This window comes from Aphidius gifuensis, linkage group LG5 (genome assembly GCF_014905175.1).
Source record: "Aphidius gifuensis isolate YNYX2018 linkage group LG5, ASM1490517v1, whole genome shotgun sequence".
Classification (NCBI taxonomy): Eukaryota; Metazoa; Arthropoda; class Insecta; order Hymenoptera; family Braconidae; genus Aphidius; species Aphidius gifuensis.
In genome coordinates, this window is record NC_057792.1 from 15,538,827 (window position 1) to 15,560,832 (window position 22,006).

The 22,006-nt window shown below is 22.5% G+C and overlaps 1 protein-coding gene and 1 long non-coding RNA gene across 6 annotated transcripts in view; one reads left to right on the forward strand and one right to left on the reverse strand.

The window, feature by feature from the left end:
• Positions 1-22,006, forward strand: part of LOC122857836 (potassium voltage-gated channel protein Shal) — a 62,436-nt gene that overhangs the window by 11,899 nt on the left and 28,531 nt on the right. For all 5 annotated transcript variants that reach the window (XM_044160257.1, XM_044160260.1, XM_044160259.1 and 2 more), the window contains exon 2: positions 14,442-14,604. In XM_044160257.1, the coding sequence (XP_044016192.1) occupies positions 14,442-14,604 (163 nt within the window). The remainder of the gene's footprint in view (positions 1-14,441; positions 14,605-22,006) is intronic.
• LOC122857837 lies at positions 9,395-10,334 on the reverse strand. The gene is made up of 4 exons (XR_006374264.1): positions 10,241-10,334; positions 9,946-10,027; positions 9,512-9,858; positions 9,395-9,442 (listed from the first exon to the last, which is right to left on the reverse strand). It is a non-coding gene; the product is annotated as an uncharacterized LOC122857837 (long non-coding RNA).

The window sequence follows — 22,006 nt, forward strand, 5'->3', positions numbered from 1 at the left end:
TTTTTGTCTCATAAAATCGTGTCTACTGTTAATCATTATTAAAATTTTATACTTTTTTATGTTTATTTCATTTCATCAACAATTTTTCCAGTAGTAGTGATGGTTTTATTTTCAGGTCATTTTACATATCATAAAAAAATTATTACCTAAACAAATAGTTGTTTTACTCCAATTTTAAATATAAACATAAACCTGCAGAACGGAATATTGTCGAATATAAATTTGGTAAATTTACTGGTGTGATAATTTGATGACCCTGCAAATATGTTGTAAATTTTTTTATCTCAATATTTTCATTTATGGAAAAATACGATAAAATGATGTGAAAATATTTATTACATCCGGAGAAAATCGATTTCCGGTAGGCGCTTACATTCTCGAGGTATTTTTTTTTTTTTTTTTCAAAGTTAATATATTCACGCATTTTGTTATAAAACCCAAAACGTAAATCGATAATGTGCGTTTTCAAAATCAGATTAACATGTGTGCTTAGTTGTCCAGTATTTTTTTTTTTTTTTTGATCAAATTTATGACTCCTGTGGGAGAGATATTATTATACCAATGAGAGAAAATGATGTGTATTTTTGCCAGCATGATCCATATGTTTTTTGATGGTACAAAAATATTGGCATATAAAATTAAATAAAAAAAAAAAAAATAATAAATGAAAAATAATTGTTAAATAAATAACATTTAAAAGTAATCAATTTATTTAGTATTTAAATAACATTTATCAATTTAAAATACTCATAAATTTAACGAGTTTAGTTGAATCAGTTTTATATAATCGATAGATGTATTTTATGTGCAATAAAATTTTGATAATTTCAATATATAGATCATCACACTGAGCACATTATTTTGTATGTATACAGATGAATTATATAAAATCCCAATTTTGACATGTTCATGTTGACACTAATGGCAGTTACACCACTTAGCTCTAACAATCATTAACAAGTCTACACTGATATTACCAATTTTCAATCGATTTTAGGTATCATAAAATTTAATCAACATAATACATGACTTAATAATTAATTAACTCATCAAATAATTACAAGGAAATTTTTTTAAATATTAATTCAACTTCACCATACATGTTTTGTATATTTTAGCTTATTAAAAATAATTTATTATACATTTATTGTTGTATAAAATAAAATAATAGATGAATGTATATTTATTTTTTTTTAGCTTGGAGCTTTGTTATCATGTTATAATGTTATTTATCAAGAGTCTCGAAAAGTTCATGTGATAAGATGACAAGAGACTTGCATTTCGTGATATTTAGTATAGCGTGTTGAAATTGTTTTAGTTATAACGAATTTAGTTGATGATACATATTAGAAAACATGGTATTTTCAAAAGGACATTTACATATAAATGAAGTTTTGTTAATAATGATAAAAACAAATAAAAATAATTTAATTGTTTGACAATTTTACATGATATCTCAATTAAAACAATAACTAAATTAATTTTGTGATATTAAAATAAAATAAACAATACGTAAAATGATTTATGAAGTTGAAAATAAAATAACAAAGAATTTTGATGATTTACAATATATCTCAAAGGAGTTTTGAGATGAAGTTTTTAGATATCTGAATAGTATTGAACACACGATAAAATTTTGGTCGAATCCACTTGCTTGAGTTCGCCATTGCTTGAGGCAACTCGTCGACTTGAAAAAACACAAGGGGGCTAAAGATATAGCCTCAAGAAAATATATACACTAAGAATAAGCTCAATCACTTTTTTCTCAATCTATTTTCTTACACAAGGGAATATACTCAGGATATTTTTGCCATTTTATTTGTTTTTTTTTTTTTCTTGATATCAAGACTAACCGTAAGGCATTTACCTTCTGTCTTTATAAGTATCGATCTTTTGGTTTGATACTGCAAAGGGATTTTTGGGCGGGGTCACATATATACTGGTGACAGAATTCTGGAGCAAGGCATATATATCCTCATGATGTCTAAAAAAAAAAAAAAATTCAGTATTTAAAACAGAAAAAAAAACAAGGAAAATATTATATTATATTTTTGAAACAAATTTATTTCAAATTAATTATTAAATTTTGTTTTGTCCGTTTATTATTAATAGCTTTAAAAATATTTAATTAAAGCTCACTCTATTGATATAAAAAAAATAAATAAAAAATGTTATCATTATTTTTTTTAAAGATATCAAAAAAGAATTAAAAAAAAAAAAAGTTTTAATGAGATTGTAAATACAAGATTTATGAACAAGATTTTATAATGTAGATTATAATAATAATTTTGATCGGTATATATATTTTAGGGTAGGTCATGATAAAGGTGCTGCTATTATAATCAACTTTAAACTTTTCTAATAAAATTCACTGAACCCATGTCAGTTGATAGTAAAACCTCCCGTTCAAAATTATAATAAATGAGCTAGGATATAATTAATTTTTAGGTTTTTCATTTTATTTATTAAAAAGTAAATAAATAATAGAAGTAAATTTTTGAGATTTGTTTTTGATCTTGTGCTGTTTTTTTTTTTTCTTTTTGGTTACATTTTTGTGGTATTAATGTAGTGAATGAAGTGTTGGTTTAACTTGCATCACACAAACAAATTGGAAGCATTTTGGCACTTATCCAACGTCATATTCAGGAGACGGAAGTTAACGCTTGACTTGGACTCTTTTGGTGGTGCTTTTACCTCTTAAATAATATTTTCATTAAACACCTTTGTTTAAAATTACATAATATTACAATATTCTCTCGTAAAAAAAATATATCTCTAATTCTTTTTAATTTTTTTTTTGTATCTTTTAATTCTCGTTGACATTTTTCATGACATTGACGATTAAAATATATTAATACACTTTATAATCTGACCTTTTTATAAAATATATTTATAAATTATGTTTATTAAAAAAATTAAAATAAATTATCGTGGTTTTATTAACAACAACAACACATCGTAACTAGAAAACTTATTAACCTTGCAAGTTGTCATGGTTCAATTACTTTGTATATAAAAGCTGACGTGTCTTATTAAGTTTGTATGTATACTATTTTGTCCACGGATGACCGGTCTATTATATTCTTGTCTTCATACAAAACCCCTTTTACCTGTATAATACACTTGGCTAAGTGCTTACTCACTGACTTTCCTTGTACAATTCCCAATTGAATATCTCTGGGGTATCTCTCTGATTTGAAATATATATTTTATTTTAATATTATTATTTTATAAAATTATGTTTGAGCTTTCTCGTTTAGTAGAGCTTTTTTTTTTTTTATTTTTCAACTTGTTTTATAATTTTTTAACATTGACAACTCAAAGAGCGTCAGTTTGAATTGAAGCATTTTTGTTGAAATTAAAACATTTCAAAAGTAAACATTATTATTTGCAATTAAAAATGCAATATTTAATTTTTATTGTTAAATTAACATATCTAAATTTTAAAATTAACTAACGTCACCTCAAAAAGTCAATAAAAAATTAATTGAAATTATTTTTTCAGTGTATAAATTTTTATCGAAATGAATTATTTTATTTATTTATTCATCATGAACATATGTGTGTCATTTATTGGCTGTATTTTAAACAAAAAAAAAAAATTATTTTTTTATTTATATTCTTTGCATTCTCTTCCATTTATTCTTTTTTTTTGGATATCCACTTTGGTTTTAGTGCCAGGCCCTCGAGGCTGCGAAGAAAATTATCCATAATGACTGTACATTCGTTGAGGACTTACCCACAGATATATTTCACAGTTTTATTCTCGCCCATCGTCATTTCTGAATGCGCAGTTTCAGAAAATCACATTAATCTGAAAGTTTTTTTTTATTTTTATCTATTTTTTTTTTTTTTTTTGTGTGTGAATCTTCCCACGAGGTAGTTATCTAACTGCTGTATTTTATATACCTCGTTCAATCAACGTTTCCTTAGAAATAATATATATATATAAATACAAACTTTTTCTTATTTTTCTAGCTTTATTTTTAACTAGTAGATGATTATTCATGCACTGCGTTTCCTTGAATTACTTTTATTTATTTTGCGTGTTCGTGATACTATGTTATTGTATTTTGTTTTTATTTATTTTTTTTATCTGTCTGATTGTTGAAATGATATTTCTACTGGCTCATATTTGATCACGATTGTAGAATAACTATTTTTAATATCATAAAAAATAACCTATTTATTTGATTGAAAAAAAAATAATATTATTCATCAAGTCAGAATAACTTGATGAGATTTAACAATTTCATGTTATTCAGAATTTAAAATACGTTGAATATAATGCATTGGATGACTGGTATTTGTGCTAAAATATATATTTAAATTTTTTATTTAAATTTACATAAAGTATAGATGAAAAATGATCAATAAATAATCAATTAATATTCTCAATAACAGGTAAAAATTCAAGGAGTAAAGTTAAATCTAATTTTGTTGTTGAGACTGGGATCGGTATATATTTTGGCTGAGTTTTTGAATTTATTTAATTTTGTTATAAACAGAAGTTGTAACCACCTGCCCTCTTCAACCATTTATTTGCTTACGTGTCTAGTTTAACTATTAAACCTTGGTAAACTCTTTGAAGAGAGCCATCTAAATTTGTTTTGAGCCAGGTGCTTGTTGTCGGAGCCAATTTCTATCTATCTATCTATTTTTTTTTCAAATTTTATTCTATAATAAAAAATTCCATTAAACCACTTGTAAATGGATTGTTAAAATAATAAAAAAAAAAACAGTCATAAAAAGACATTGTGAAAATTCACATTTAAATTTTATCTATTTTTAATTTTTAGTACTAAAAATAAAATTAATTATTTAAAAAATTTTAAAAAATGTATTTGAAATTTTCCATCAATATTTAAATAATTTTTTAAATTATCTATGACTTGAAAATAAATTCTCTTTGTAAAAGAAAACATCAAGAAAAATGTATTAATAATTTTTTCATTCTCAAATTTGTTTATCCTCTTGTTTACTTGAAATTTTAAAAACCCATTTTGATGATAGATTAATGTTATAAGGTCATTATACAGCACGTATATACACAATAAAAAAATAAACCATATATGTTTTAAAATTATATTTTTAAGTGTTTCAATGATGCGACAAGATAATAATATAACCAGAGAAAATATAAATTAGGTCAACTAACAATGGCATTTTTATGAAACTTAAAAAGTACATAAAACAGTATACAATACAAGCACACACGTATATATTTTTATTTTTTGTTCATTAGACTATGCAAAAGCTTTAAAATTAATCCTAAAATAAAAATCCTTCGTCTCGTATTTAGCAAATTCATGCTTAACGTTTGACAAATCCATCTACTTTGTTTGACGTCTTTGTTGAATTTTTTAAATGTGTTATTATTAATTCAATTCAATATAAGTATATATATTCATCATTTTATAATGTTTATTTTGAACAAAACTAATTAGTTTAAATAATAATAATTCAACGTTTTTCTTCATTGGATAATACATTATGTTTATAATGTTTTTTTCGTTTGTATATGAAAATACAAAAAAAAATATAAGAAAAAAGCATTAAATAATAAAACGACAACAAAAATATGTGTCAGTGTTAAATAAAATTGGCTAATATCATGGCAAACAAATATTACAAAGTAAATTTTTTATTAATGTTATTTGTAACATGACATTTTGTTGAAAAAAAAAAATAATAAACTCGTGTCAAAATCAAGTAACAATGCATTAAAATAAATAAAATATATATATTTCAATATGAAGGTGTGTTTGCTGATAAATTGGCAGTATAACGTTGTCACACGCCTACGTACGACATACAAATAAAACAGAAAAAAAATAAAAAAATTAAAAGTCAATGTATCCCAGGGTGATGCGAGATGAACTACAAATTTTAAATAATATTTTTTTTCTTTTTCTATTTTTGAATATGCCAGTTAAATAATTTATCTAGAAAATTAGTCAATGAAGTCTGAAAATAATTCAAATATTATTCATGAAAAATTAATAGGTAAATTAATAAATATATAAATAGAAAAATAGGTAAATAAATTATCAGGAACCAGAAAAAAAAAAATAGAACAACCATAAAAAATAAATCGATATAATCCTCAATATCCTCAGTGATTTTTGTATGCATTAGAATTTATTGAAGCATGTAAACATTTTTTTTACACATAAAAGTATCAATGGCTTCTTTTAAAACTTTTCTTCTTTTATTCATGATAAAAAAAAAAGTTGAATAAATATATTTTTTGTTGTCTCAAAAACTTATATATATATATTTGAATTACTTTTATTAGCAGAGCTTTTTTTTTGAATGAATAATTTTAGCTAAATTATACTTGCTAAATTTAAATATAAATACTAAAATTTCCCATTGGGTCAAATATACATTTGACTAAAAATTTTATACATCAGCATGTGTAATATAACATCTAGTTGATATTTTAAATGCGATAAATCATAAAAATGAATTTAAAAAAAATTCAAGCATAAATGATCAAACCATTTGAGTTCATTAATATAAAATATAAAATTTTTTTCACATAAAAACATCAAAGAAAATATAAATGAAAATTTGATTTATTTATTATTAATTATTGTTTTTATGTATTTATTATATTGTTTTTTTTAATATTTAAAATATTTAATGAGTATTTTATTGGTATAATAAAAATAACATTGTTTGTTTTTACACTTAAAAGTGTTGTGAAATATTCATAAGCTTTGAAATTAATAAATTAACTGTGTAGAGATGTTATATATAACATCAATATCACGCAATGCAGACGACTGTATGACGCAGGTTGTTCACATTTCCTCGGTTTTAAAATTTTAAACATTAGGTCTGTGACACGTATATATTTGCAAGATCTTACCATACGTTTCTAATCTCATCTTGTGGTTTATTTTAGGCATACAACAAGTCGTGTGCAATTTATATTTAGATTTATAAATTCAGTATGCCTGGTTTGCCCTTTTTTTTTTTTTTTTTTTTGCCCTCCTCAACGTAATCTATATATGAAAAAATAAAAATAAGGGAAATATATTTTTCTTATTCACAAATATTTAAGATATATATATTTTTTTTTTTTGTAACTATCAAACCAACTGGATTACTTTGTTTTTTATGGTTCTCCTTGACCTTGCGTATCAAGGCCGTTTAAAATAAATAAACGAATAAAAAATAAATAAAAAAAGAAAAATTTAATGTCAGTTTAATCGTGAAGAAAAAAGGTTCGAAAAAAAAATTGATGGGTTGTGTTGGAAAAAAAGTAAAATGAACGAACATTTGAGATTAAAAAAAAATAACAAATATTATTTATGATTTTTTTTTTTAATTTGATTATTTTATTGGATAATTAATTGATGGAAAATTAATGACAAAATTTTAATCGATTTTTTAAAGATTTAAATGAAAAATTTAATTTACAATGAATTATTCTAAATACATTTTTATTTCGAGTAAAATTTCCATCAATTTTCCAGACAATAATTAAAAATAAATTAATTTTTTATTTTTTATTTCATAAATAAATAATAAAAATGAAAATATATGTTCTCATTTTTATTTTTAATTGTTTACCCAACTTCTAGATGATGACGTCTAAAAATTAATTAATACAAAAAGACTATCACTCATTCGAAACATCTTATCTTATCTTTGATCTACTGAAAAAAAATAAAATAAAAATGACAGTTTTATCAGCTAACTATTCAAATAATTCAGCTAACAAACAAGTAATAATTTCAAAATAAAAAAAAAATAAATTATACGCACATTTATTTTATCTATTTTGGTGATTTATTGAATACCAAAATTTTTTCTAAATCAAACATAAGCATATAAATTTTATAATCCATACAATTTTGTTTTTTAACAATCCACGTGACATTTAATTTATAGCATAAAACCGTAATTAAATATTTGTTAATTTCGTCATAATATTGAAATAGCATTACTTTTTTTTTTCTACAGTATAATTTTTATTTTTTATCATTATATTTTATTATTTTATTTTTGATAAATTTAACTGATAATATTCTTTGTTTTTTAATAAAAAAAAAAAAAAAATAGCTGGATTTTATTTGATGAATTTTTAATAAAGTTCCAAATCATTTAACCAAGATTCGTAATTAGATATTTTTTGACATTTATATTCGTTATTTAATTTAGATGAACAACTGACACCAACAAGTATTCCATCCATTAATGCATAAGTTGCATTCTTAACAATCTAAAATAACAATTGAAAAATATAATTATTATATATAAATATTTAAATGATAAACAAATATTTTCTTACCGATAATTTATTATCATAATCAACATTATTATTTCCAATTTCAACACCTTCAAACTCTTTATCGTTAGACTTGGTTACCATTATAATTTGACTTTTGAAATATAAATTTTGATACCAACGAGCATTTGGAAATGATGGAAGTATCGATTTATCAATTGAAACAATATAATTTTCTTTTTTATCAAATTCAAGAAATTGTAAACTAATTGGTAGTAAATTTGATGAAAAATCTATACTTTCTTCAAGCTATTTGATAAAATTTTTGTGATTAATTTATAAATCATTTTTAATCATTTTTTAATTTTCATATTTACCTGTAATATTGCAATATTATTTTCGCTTGATGTTGCATTAAATTTTGGATGTTTAAATGCTTTTTTAACATTGATTCTTTTAAAGTCTTCACGTGAATAATGTGCTCTTGAAGGAATTAAGACTTGTATATTATCAACGCTAGACATTAAACAATGAGCTTCAGTTAAAATATGATTTGAGTTAATAATAACGCCATTGAAGATTTCGAAATTAAGGAATAAATCCCGATGTGATGTTTCAACAAAAACTTGATAAATTGATTGGTCATGAATTACATTATCATTCATTTTAAATGCTGAAAGTTTTTACATAACAATTTTATATTTATAATTTTCAAATTTGATGGAAAATGTTATTATTATTATTTTAATTAAATACCTCGGCTTGTAGTTTGATCAATCCACAATGATATATTACTGTCAATTTTTACATAATCAATCACAGATGAATTTACAGTTTTTTTGTTGAAAATACCAGTAACACGATTTTGGTGTATCATTGGGCTACCAGGCAAAATCTATAATAAAAAAATTTATTTTTTTTACTTATTATAATTGAGAAAAATCAAAAAAAAAATATTATTTTACTGCATACTTTTGATTTATGATTATTATCATTTTTTTTATTTTTTTCTTGATCATAATCACATTTTTCTGAATCACAATTCAATGTCAAACGAATTTTTTTAAATAGTTTTGATAAAGTTGATGTTTTTTTATCATCTATATTTATAAATTCACCAGTTGTAAATGACGAATCATTAAATACTGTTGATGATAATATTGGTTTTTTATATGCTGGATATTTGATTGGTGCTTGAAGCTGGATTAAGAAGAAAATTTACTTGATATTAAATAAATGTTATTGTAATTTGAATTATTTTAATTTTACCTTCAAAATGGTTAATTGTTTTGACTCATTTTCTTTTGATTTATACGGAATTATTTCGGTGACATTGTGTTCACTTGTTCCATCGATAATTTCATGATTTTTATTTTCATCGAAAAATAAAAGAACAGGATTTGTGAGGACGACTAAATTGTTTGATTCAATTGGAGATTTTATACATGATGAATGAGTTAAAATATATAATGAGTCAATAATAACACCACTGCATCCACTTGATGTTAATGAAGAATCGTTAAATTGATGAATATAGACTTGATAAGGATTTTCATTATACGATTCGGTCTTATTTTTTCGATTAAATTGATCGTTGTTATTCGAAATATGTCCAACTGTTGCAGAAATAAATTTATGAAAAATTTATTTGTCAATTAATTATAAATACAATATTTAAGTTTTATAAATATTTTAATACGTACCAGCAGTACTAACTGCGACAATTAAAAGAAGCAAAAATCCTTTAATGACTCCCATTTTATTTGCTTCAATATTTAGACACAACTAAAAATTTATATAAATTTTTTATTTATTTATGAGTTTAAAAAATGTGTTATTCTAAATTAAATTCAGTTTCGACAAATTAAATTTCGTTTCATATTTTTTTTTACATATTTTACTTGTAAAGTTACAAATTAAAAAAAAAAAAAAAAACAGATGAAATAAAATTTGGTGAAAATAAAAAATTAATAAATGAGTAAAATTAATAATAATTACGTTTTTAATATTCAATGTTTGAATATGTTTGATGGACTTCCCAGCATTTGTAGTTGAATCGAAAAAAAAAATAACAGAATATTTTATTTCGTCGGGAGTTGTCTATATATACTATTTCCTTATCAGTTGTCAAAAGTGGAGGTATTGTTCGAAGCGTCTCTAAATATAATTTAAATATTTGAAAAAAAAAAAAAAAAAAAAAAGATTAGAAAAAAACAAGGCTATTGACTTCAGAAAAAATAAAAAAAAAAAAAAACCATTTTATATATGTTATTAATTATCTAAAGCCTCGACCTCTTTTGCTTGAGGCGTTAATATTTATTTTCTAATTTTTTTCGTTTTTTTTTCTTCATAAATTAAGCTTTATCATTAAAAAAATAGACACGTCATTTAATGGGCCCCGAAGAAGAAAAAAAAAAAATTAAAATTATAAATTAAAATATAAACCTATAATTTTTTTATTTCTATATTCAACAATTATGTTTTAAAATTTTTAATCTTTTATCTTTAATTGCATTTATTATTCCATTAAAAATGTGAAACAAAAAAAATTATTTTAAATTACCTAATAAAATAATAATCACTGTTTAAAACAATTTTATTATTTATGTTTTTTTTTTTTAATAAATAAATATTCAATTATAAAATAATTTGAAATAATTTAAAAATTTATTTACGAGAATCATAAGGTCGTAAGTTGTCCTTGCAAATAGTAAGGTTGCTGGTGGTCACGGTGTTTTATATTTCCGGTATAAATATTGAATATATATTGCATTGAACAAAAGAATCACTGTTTTATATGAAATATTTTGTATCCTCTTCATCTTCATCATCGTCATCTTGATCATTCATCCATTCATCTATCTGGCACTCTTGCAATAATATATTATTAACTCAAATTATTAAAATGATTTTTCTCTCTTCTGGTTTATTATTATTTATTTACAAACACTTGTCGTAAATAATTTCATTTTTAACTTTACAAAAAATTTAAAATTTCATTAATCACATATCATTGAATTTTATTATTTTTCATTTTCCTTTCATTTATCGTCTTTTATTAGATTTTTATTTTAACCTTAAAAAGGTAATTACTTGTTACATGTTTTTTTTCTTTTTTAATTTTTCAACAAGCAGTAAAATAAAGTACAAAAAGTGTGCTTTCAATCTGTCGGCTAACGAGCATGATAGAATAATTAATAATCGAGAAACACGTGAAACGGACATGAAATTTTATTCCACGTATAAACGATGAATTTTTATAATTAATTTTTAATTTAAAAAATTTTTTTTTTCTATTTTTACTTGTACGCATGTTATTCATTTCATTACCAGTATATATAATTTTTTTTTAGCTTTGTAAAAATTAATTGAAAGAAAGAAAAAAAAATTATTAATTTCTTTTTTTTAATAATTTAAATAAATTTCTACTGAATAATTATAAAAATTAACCAAATGTAAAAAAAAAAAATGTTATATCATTTTTATAAGTCAATAAGAATATCACTTTTTTTCAATGATGATTTATTTTTAGAGATAATTGATGGTGTTTCGGAAACGACCAGTAAAATTTTCAGGCGTGCACATGTGTTGTGACTGAGGGATATTTTGTGTTCGATTGAGATCAATCACAGTAGAAATTAATTTCACGTATTCCGACATTTCGTCAAGTACCTTTTATCGAATTACAGACACGACATATTCTCTTTGCTTCAAATGCATATATGTGGATATACATAAAACTTCAATTATTTTCTCATATATACAGTATTTCATACTGCTGAGTTGTTCTAGAGCTTCATGAGCTTTAGCATACGAACATTACTCTCGGGAATTTATAATGTACACTAATTAAAACATCGAATATTCTGCACTTTATATATGTAATTTTAATTTGAATATACATGTAAGGGCATTTGTGATGAAATAAACATATCTGAAAAAAAAATATATACGTTCGTTCTGTCAGCTGTACTATATGAGAGATTGACCTTCTGTATTTATTTATTCAACAACCAAACGTTTCGGTTGAAAATTCATAGATAATATTCAGGGAGTTTTGCTTTATACATTCCTAATTTTTATAATTTTCTAGCTTTGCATTCGTTGTTAAATAAATAAATAAAAAACAAGAAAAAATATGCTTCAAAAAAGTCTAAATACTACATAACTACACATCACACCATGACTACACTAATAAATAGTCCTTCGGTTCATGATTACTAATTATTCATGAATTAATTATTGTTATTTTGAAAAAATTTAGCAACATAATCAAAAATTATTTATAAATAAAATGAGTAAAAAATAGTTTGATGGCTTTTTAAATGTATATTTTTTATAGTTTCTTTTTTAATGAAGTATATTATTTTTCTTCTTAATGGTTGGTTGGTTATCATAATAATATCGCAAGTGTCTTGAGTTGATATTTTTTTTTTTAGGTCGATGCACATTGGATCAATGATATCATCATGAAATTTCAAAAGTATCACGTTGCCAATTTCAAGACTTTGCGAAACGCATTCAAGTGTGAAAGACGTCGCATTTATATAGATAATCGAGTCACGTACTATCACAACTATTACCGATAAAGCCACAATTTTTTAACTTTTTCATATTTTCTTTTTATTTATATTTTTCTTTTTTTTTTTTGCCTACTCAAATTGCGGAATTTTTCTTTTTTAATATATATAATATTCTGTTGACTTGAGTAGGTCACTGGGTGTGAAATCTTATTAATTTTATGCATCGATAAATTTCATTTTCAAATCTTTAAATTTTAAAATTGTATATCATTTTAGTTTTTTTTTTAAATGTTTTAGTGAAAAATATATTCAAATTTAAAGTCCGTCACGATCTAAATTTTCAAGATTAAATGAGTTTTTTTTTTTGGTTGGCTCATCAAGTTTCCGGATGACATAAATTGACGAGAAAAAAAAAAAAAATCTTTATGCCTTTTTTTATTTTTGGTGCTTTTAGATTTTATAAATTGAATATGATAAATTTTTTAAGGATCAAAAATTTTCTCCCATTAGTTATAACAAATGTTTTTTATTCATTTTATAATTAAAACTTTTTAAAATTTTTTTTAAATGTGTAATTACAATTTAAATAATTTTACGTAACTTAAATTTTTTTTCAAAACTTACATCAACCAGTATAAACCGTAATTAATAATATAAATTTATTGAAATTATGCGAATGACTTTTTATAAATTATTGTTCTTAAACTGAATATTCCGAATGAACTTTGAGCAAGTACACCAAGAAATTCTTTGATTGTAGAAAACTTGTGACCCACTTTAAAATTCACTAATATAATTTTTCTTGTTTTTTTTCTTCTATGTACTTTTCAACGTTGTTAAATAGAAAATAAAAAAAAAACAAATATCGAGGAAAGTTTTTCTTAAAATTTATGGAATAAAATATTATCGAATATTTAAAATTGATCCTTCAAGTTCCATATTTTCCATTATTTTTACATTAGTGAATATTATTAGTTGATTTTTATGTCTCACTTATTCAAAAAGTTATTAAATTCTTGTTGAAACGGTAATGACAAAATGTTAGTTCATAAATTTTATTCATAAATGAAAAAAATTCCAAGCCAACACCATCATCAACTTGAACGATTTTAAAAATATTGTTTTACCTGGCATGGAATTAACTCCTGTTGAAAGCTTTCATAATAATAATAATATTATGTTAAAAAAAAGAATTTTATACCTCAAATAGACGACATATTGAAAAGAAATTATTATTCTATTTGCAATGTTTTTTTTTTTCGAATTCAAGTTGGCAATAGAATTTCTGAATAAATTACCTTGATTATTTTAGTACAAAAGTCATGCAGAAATCAAGATGATTATATAAAAGTTAAAAAAAATAAGTTAATGCGAATAAAAAAGATATAGATAAAAAAAAAATTCAAACAACTTCTGTCTACGTGCCATAAAATGTTGGCACCTGCAGTTGACCATTATAGAGCTTGCCTGCTTGCTGGACACGTACTTTTTGCACTTACTTTTTTCATCTTTCCAATTCTCTTTTGGAAATAAAATGTATAAAATTTTATATTCCTTGTGACAATACACATTTATTTTTTATATTTTTCTGTAAAATAATATTCTATTTAGATAAATAAAATTGTATGTTTTTAAATTATTTCTGTTTAATGTCAATTATTTTTTTTTTATTGCAGATATGGTGACATGGTTCCTGAAACAATTGCTGGTAAAGTTGTTGGAGGTGTTTGTTCATTGAGCGGAGTATTGGTGATAGCTCTGCCTGTGCCTGTTATTGTCAGTAATTTCAGTCGAATTTATCACCAAAATCAACGAGCTGATAAGAGAAAAGCACAAAGGGTGAGTTTTAAATTTTTTTTCATTTAATAAAATTTATAAACTAATTAAAAATTGAAGTAAATTTTTTATTTTAAAATAAGGGTTTTTAAAAATGTTTTTTAGAGTTTTTTTTTAGCAATAGTTTTTTAATTAAATTTTTTTTTTTTTTCCCAATTATTTAAAACGTATTTGAAAAAAGAAAAAAACAAATTTAATTTTAATATACATATACCACTTCCGAGTACTAGGAAAAATTAATTTAAAAATTTTTTTTATTGTTTAAATTATTTTATTTATATTCTCCAGTTGATAAAACTTTAATCGTGCTTTAGACGTTTAAGTGCCTTTTGCTGTTCAAAGTTTTCAATTCAAAAGGACAATAGAAACGTCTAGAGTTTATCATAGCACAGTAATAATTAGTTAACTTTGAAAAGATATTGCGGATTTAATTTATGGATGTATGTACTGATCAAAAGACGATGATTAATACAGATGAGTAAATTTATAATCTACTCAATTGAACATATTATATCTCGTATGTTTTCAATTTTAAAACAAACAAAAACAAATTAAAAAATTTAAAAGTAATAATAATACTCAAAACATAGTTTGATAATAAAAATAAAAAAATTATTTTCTGGTCTAAAGCTCATATTATCAGAACAACATGGTGTCAAAATATTTCTGTTAAACTTGAAATACCCTCAAAAACTTTGTTTCAAAAGCAGACATGCTCACTCTTGCATAGAGTTGCCGAGAAGTTTTAAACCATTATATAAATAAAAATAATAAATAAATACACAAACTAGAAAAATAAAATAAAATTATAATAAAAAAATACTCAGGATTAGTGTACACATAAAAAAAAGTGTAGAAGAAAAATGCTTTTTTTGCTAAATTGCCCTGAAAGCTATGGTGTCCGTTTTTATGTAATCGTAAAGAAAAAAACTAGGTAAAAAAATCCATACAAGAAATAGAACAAGTACACATTTGTTTTTTTCTTTTTTTTGTCAAGAGATAAGATAAATGTTAATGTGATGAAGTTAACTGAGTAATCATCATGGGACCTATAAAAAAAACGCTTAGTTTGAATCAAAATTTTATGAAATTCACTGTGCTAAAATTTTTCCTCAAGTCGCTTATTTTTTTTTGAATATAAATTTAATATTCTTTGAAATATTTAAAGTTTCTCAACTACATAAATGTGAATTTGCAATTTTATTGTATTCAGAAAATGTCAATTTTAATAATGAATTATAAATATTCTTTACAATTCGTTCATATAAAGAAAATGAATGAGAATATAAATCAACATTAAAAAAGACATTTTACGATTACAAATGTTTCAGTTGCTTTAAATAAATGATAATTTAATAATATTTTATTACAGTGTATAGTCAATGAGAGTCGTTTTAGTAAATAATTTAACGATCATAAGGTAATAGTATATTATTGAACAGTAATAACAAAGTGAACACTATAAAATTTTATCATTATTTTTTGTCAATCTTATTTCCCTCATCAGCAACACCAAGTAATTTATACCCTCAACATATTACAGTAATTTAACAAGGTTATCAAACATCTGGAACGATATATTTTAGGGGTTGAATTTATCCTCGATACATTATCACCAAAATTCGTTACAGTTGAATCTTACAGCTAATCAATAATTCTCACAATATTTTCACTCAAACTCGATTAAAATAAAAAAAAAAAAAATCACAATATGTTGTTTATAATTAGATGATAATATTTGATTGATAGCTTATCGTTAATAGGCAATAAATTTAATGCAATTTATAGCCAAAATATAATTTAAATATTTAAATTTCATAATCTTAAATTAAACTTTTTTATGTTTTTATTTTTTCAATGCAAAATATGAAAAAAAAAAGAAAAAAACCAGGAAAGTATTTTATAAAGTCTTAAAAATTTAACTATTATTTATTTTGGTTTTATGTGATTTAAAGTTTTTTCTATTTTTCGTCTTTGTGAGGAAAGAAGTAGGTGAAATTAAATGTTGGCAATTCGTGATGCTCGACTAATTTCGATCGAAGAGCTTTATAGTGGTTTAAAAAATTTAACAGCCTGAGGATAACCGAATTGGTTTTGTCAATTGATCGACTGTTCAATTAAATAACTTGTTAAAAAAAAAAATAAACTAATATATCGTTTATAGAAATAAATATAAAAATAATGCGACAAATTTTTTCTTTTTTTATATTGTATTTATACAATATCTGCAAATATATTTTTTTCCATGAAAAATAAAAATTTTCTTGGCATCATAAATTATATTCAGTATTTTTTAGTCTTAACTTTCACTCTGATGAATTTTATATTCAAGTTATAATATTTTACGACTTGATATCCTTTATGAAAATTCTACGTCAACTGAAAATTGCAGATGTAATACAAAGACCAGTTTTAATGATGAAAATTTAAATGTTAAAAAAATAAAATATATTACTTTACGGATTTTGAATACTCTAATATAATGGGCAATGTTTTAGGATTTTTTTTTCATACATTATCATTCATGTAGATATTAAAATTGAGTATTAAAAAAAAATTGTCCGACGAAATATTGACTTATATCACTTGATTTTTTTATTGCACATCCTTTATGGTAAAAAATTGATCGATCAGTTTTTCAGGACTACTTTTAAATAAATCTTAGTAATTTTAAATATATTCAAAGGATTGTAAAATTTATTATTTAGTCTTTTTTTTATTTTTTTTCTAAAGCAGGAAATTAATTTGTGATTTATGTTTTTTTTTTTACTTTGTTTTAATTTTTTTTCTTATTTTTAAGCCACTTAATTTCTGGTGTCTTAAGTACTTCTCAACTTCAGTATAGTATATATTTTGAAATAAAAATATCAAGGTATATATTGTAAACTGAATCCTGTCACGAATGTCGAAGCTTTAGACATTAGTTTTGTTTATTTTGGAATATATCCAAAAGATATATGACTTAGTTCATTACCACTATTTTATAAACATGACATTCAATAAAATAAAAAAATATTTTTAAAATTTGAGTTGTTACATCTGATGATAATACATATATGCGTAAATGCACTAAATATATTTTAAGAATTTATAGAAATAATTTTTTTTATTTTTAAATTTAAATTTTAATTATTTATTTAATTTATTTTTGAAAATAAACAACTCTACTTTTTTGGTTTATATAATGTGTTTAATCTAGTAAAATATTTAAAATAATTTTCTCGAGATAAACTTTGTAATTTAACAAACTAATTTGACCTGAAATTTGGTTTTACGCTCTGTGGTTTTAATACTTTTTGGTATGAATACTTGTACAGTTGATAAAGTGATAAGAATTTTATGTCTATTTTAAATTAACAAATACACTTTTTATTTAACAAATTGTAGCTAGACAAAAAAACTCCCAAGAGCTTCATTTAAATCTTGATACACGGCCAATGAGTTTATCTTTATAAGCAATAGATTTTGTTGGGATTTTTTTTTTATTACATTTATTTTATTTATTTTATTTCAAACCTATTTTATAAAAAATTTATCATTGATAACAATCTAGTTTATTACAATTGGATAAATGAATAATGAAATGTTAAAATATCTTTATATTTTTTTAGAGCTTTATTTAAAAATATTTTAATCAATTTTAAAGATAGAATATATTTTTTTTTCCAATTAATATTGATTGCTTTAAATTAAAAAAAATAGACAACAGTTTGAATATTTTTTTTTTGTTAAAATGTTATTAACTAAGATAAAATACAAATTATTTTAAAATTTGTATATATATTTTTTATTATTTCTTACATCATCATAGATTTACACTTTAAAAAAAAATAGTAATATGAGATAGATACATTATACCAAGTAGGAGTATGAGAAGAAAGATAAAATATCTCGCTCATTATTCATAAGAGCTCATTTTATATGATAAGTTTTGTATTACAACGAATAAGAAAAAAAATAATAATGAATTTTTAAATTTGATTAAATTATAGAAAGTTGATAAAAGGAGAAAAAAAATATACATATATCTAAAATTGATTCATGAAATATTTTTTTGTTGAGATGAATACATCATTGACATTCTCATTTATGGCTTCGTTAAGCTCTTTCACTGATATTTTCGTTTTGAAATATTCAGTTGACCCAACGACTATTTCAAATTGAGGGAACACGATGTGTCAACGATTTCAACTTTACAATGTATTTCAACAAAATTTATTTCTCCAATTTTTTCAAATATACATTTAATAAAAATTCTTTTCATATTGTTCAATTTCCAAGAAAAATAAAATATAGATATTGTTTTTTTTATACTTATTTTTCATATTTTAAAAAACTATTTACTTTTTTAAAAAACTATTAAATTTTGTATTAAAAAATTTTTTATATGATAATTAAATAGTTGCATATACTTTTTTTTTTTCTTTTTTTTTTTATGGTAGTTTTGAGCTACCCACAAAAAATATTTAACTAAAGTACTAATTGAGTAATTACCTCGGCATTCTCATAATATTTTTTATGATGTTATAAAATTTTTAAACCGTCTAAAATGTCATGATGAAATGTGATTTGACCGATTACGAGACACCTTAAATCATGATAAACACGCTTGTAAACCGTAATTGCTTAAAATATTTTAACCAGTGATTTTTATGTTTCTGTTTAAATGAGATATTCGTTATCGCGTGACCTTTTTTTCATTGTAACACGAGTTAATTTTATTTTAACCTTTTGCAAATTTACGATAAGTGTATTTTTAATTCTGTCTTGAATTAAACATGAAATTAAAAAAAATCACAAATATATATTTTATATATAATTTAATTATATTCATAACAATTTAATCATAAAAAAATTTACAATATTATCATTTATTTTAAACGAGACTTGATATTTAAAAATTTAATTTTTTTTTTAATTAAAAAATATCACGTGATTTGTAAAATAATATCGCGTGTATAAATATTTGTTTTCAAGCCCGGAAATTTCGCGGGGTTTTAAATAAATACACGTTTTTAATTTTAGTATATTTATTTGTTATTATTTTTAAATTTAAATGAAATATAATATTCAAAAAAAATAATGGATAACTCGGAAAAAAGTTTGAGGGGTTTTAAAGCAGTTTTGAATTTTATTGTACACTTATTTTAAACGAAAGAATAATTAAATATGATGAATTAATATAAATATTTAATTTTAGAAAATAGTTGAATATTTAATTGAGTAGTTCATGTTATTGATTACTTGGCAGTTAAAATAATTGACATAAATTTTTTCTTTTTATTTGCTTTCTATCGAAGATGAGATATTTTTTTTTTCTATTTTTTTTATTATAAGCCAAGTTATTGATTTTTATGCGATCAGAACTAGGGTAAACCATTCGAAAACTGGTAAATAATCATCTTGTTGGAGTGCCACCACAGCAGTTTACATTGTAGCATCGTTTTACTGACCACGCAGAATTCTCACTCAATTTTTATTTTCACTACAATTTCCGTTACCATTTTACGTGGGCTTTCGTATGAACAACAAATCTATCACATTGAAATTAGTTTTTCACTTTTTTTTCAATTTGAAAAATATGAATCAACGAATGAAAAAAAAAATTATTTAAACAAATATGTAAACTAGAAAACGTTTTATCACATTTGTGAAATGGAAAAAAAAATTTGAAACAAAAGCTTTCAACGAATAAGCGAATTTTTCAAAACTGAGTGTATTATAAATTTATGTCGACAATAATAAACTTTAAGTTTGTGTTGTTTTAAAAATTGCTAGTATGATATTTGAATTTAAAAATTAAATAAAAACATTATGAAATATGTAAAACACCTGACCATCATTTCGTTATATATTTTTTTTTTTTTTTTTGTCATTTAAAGATTGAACTTGATTTAATTTTCGACATGCCTACATGTTGTTATTTTTTTGTACATTTCCCTTTTTTATTCTAGAATATGAAAATCATAAAAATAAAAATTGAAAATTGATGTTAATCGAAAATTTATTAAGTCGTTACTCACTTGATAAGTTGAGCTGCTTGTTACCTTTCAAAATAAAACCAGCAATCTGCATTTACAATTAGCTCTTGTGTTTCATCAGTCTGTTTCCGTTTGCAATGCAAATATCAACCACCAATTTAATCAAATAGATTTACATAATTTTCAACTGTCTGAATTAACCTTTTTTTACCAAAATTAATTAAATTTCAATTATGTAAACATAATTATTAATATTTTTCCAAGTACCCAAATAATCTTCCTCTTTTATTTTGATTTTTTCAAATTTTTTTTACACAAAAGAAAAACAAATTAAAAATATTTTTAAATAAATAATTTGTCAATTGATATTTCTTGACAACTGTCAAACTCAATAGAGTTTGATTATATATTTTTTTGGTATTTTATTTGTTGCATGTCAGACACTATCAGGGAAATAAAATTGAAAAAAAATTTCGATTAACAATTTGCCTAATGTATCGTTATTTCATTCAAATATTTTTCTTAATATTTGAAGATTCAGGTGGAATTTGAAAAATATGCATTGTAGTAGAATGTACTATATATTTAATGTAGCAAAAAATAAGCAAATGGTTCTTTGAAGTCTTGGAAAAATTTCAATATCAGATTGAAGTAGAAAAATATCTTGAGATGTTGAGATTATTTTTAAAGATATCAGAAAAATAATAGCAGAGCAAAAACATTTTTATTTTCTTTTTTGTTTTTTTCCCAGTGGATCAAAAGTAAACTTTACAAGATACATAGTTGGTATCGTTGCTCGTTCAGATAGAAACAGGGTTAACGAGATTTCCATGTAAACGCTATAGACGAACGTCAGGGACATATTCCCTTGCGTTTTTGGTGTATAGTTATATATTTTTAAAAATAAAAGAAAATGAAAAAAAAGTACAATTGCATATTCCCTTGTTGATAAACTATGTATCTTATGGTTTTATTTATTTTTTATCCTTATGCGACTATAATAAATTTAACTATTCATTTCATTGCGAAAATTATTTCTTTTAATTTGTCAAAAAAAAAAAATAATTGGAAGATTATTTTACAAGTACTCAAGTTTAATAATTATGAATTTTATTATTACGATAATTCACTTGTACAAGTAAAATTAAACAAAAACTTTAACTTAGATTTGAATGATTTTTTTTTATTTTATTTTTTGAAGAATTAAACAGTTTGATATTAATTTTTAAATTTAACATTTTATATTGTTGTATAAATTAAGATAAAGATACAGCTTGATAGATAAATTTTTGAATAATTAATTATCAAAATATTTAAATAACAATGTTAATTTCTTAAAATTTTATATTCAAAATTACTTGTTGCATTTATTATAGCTGTTTGTTTAATTTAAATTAATTTTATATTGAAGAATTTATTTCTCT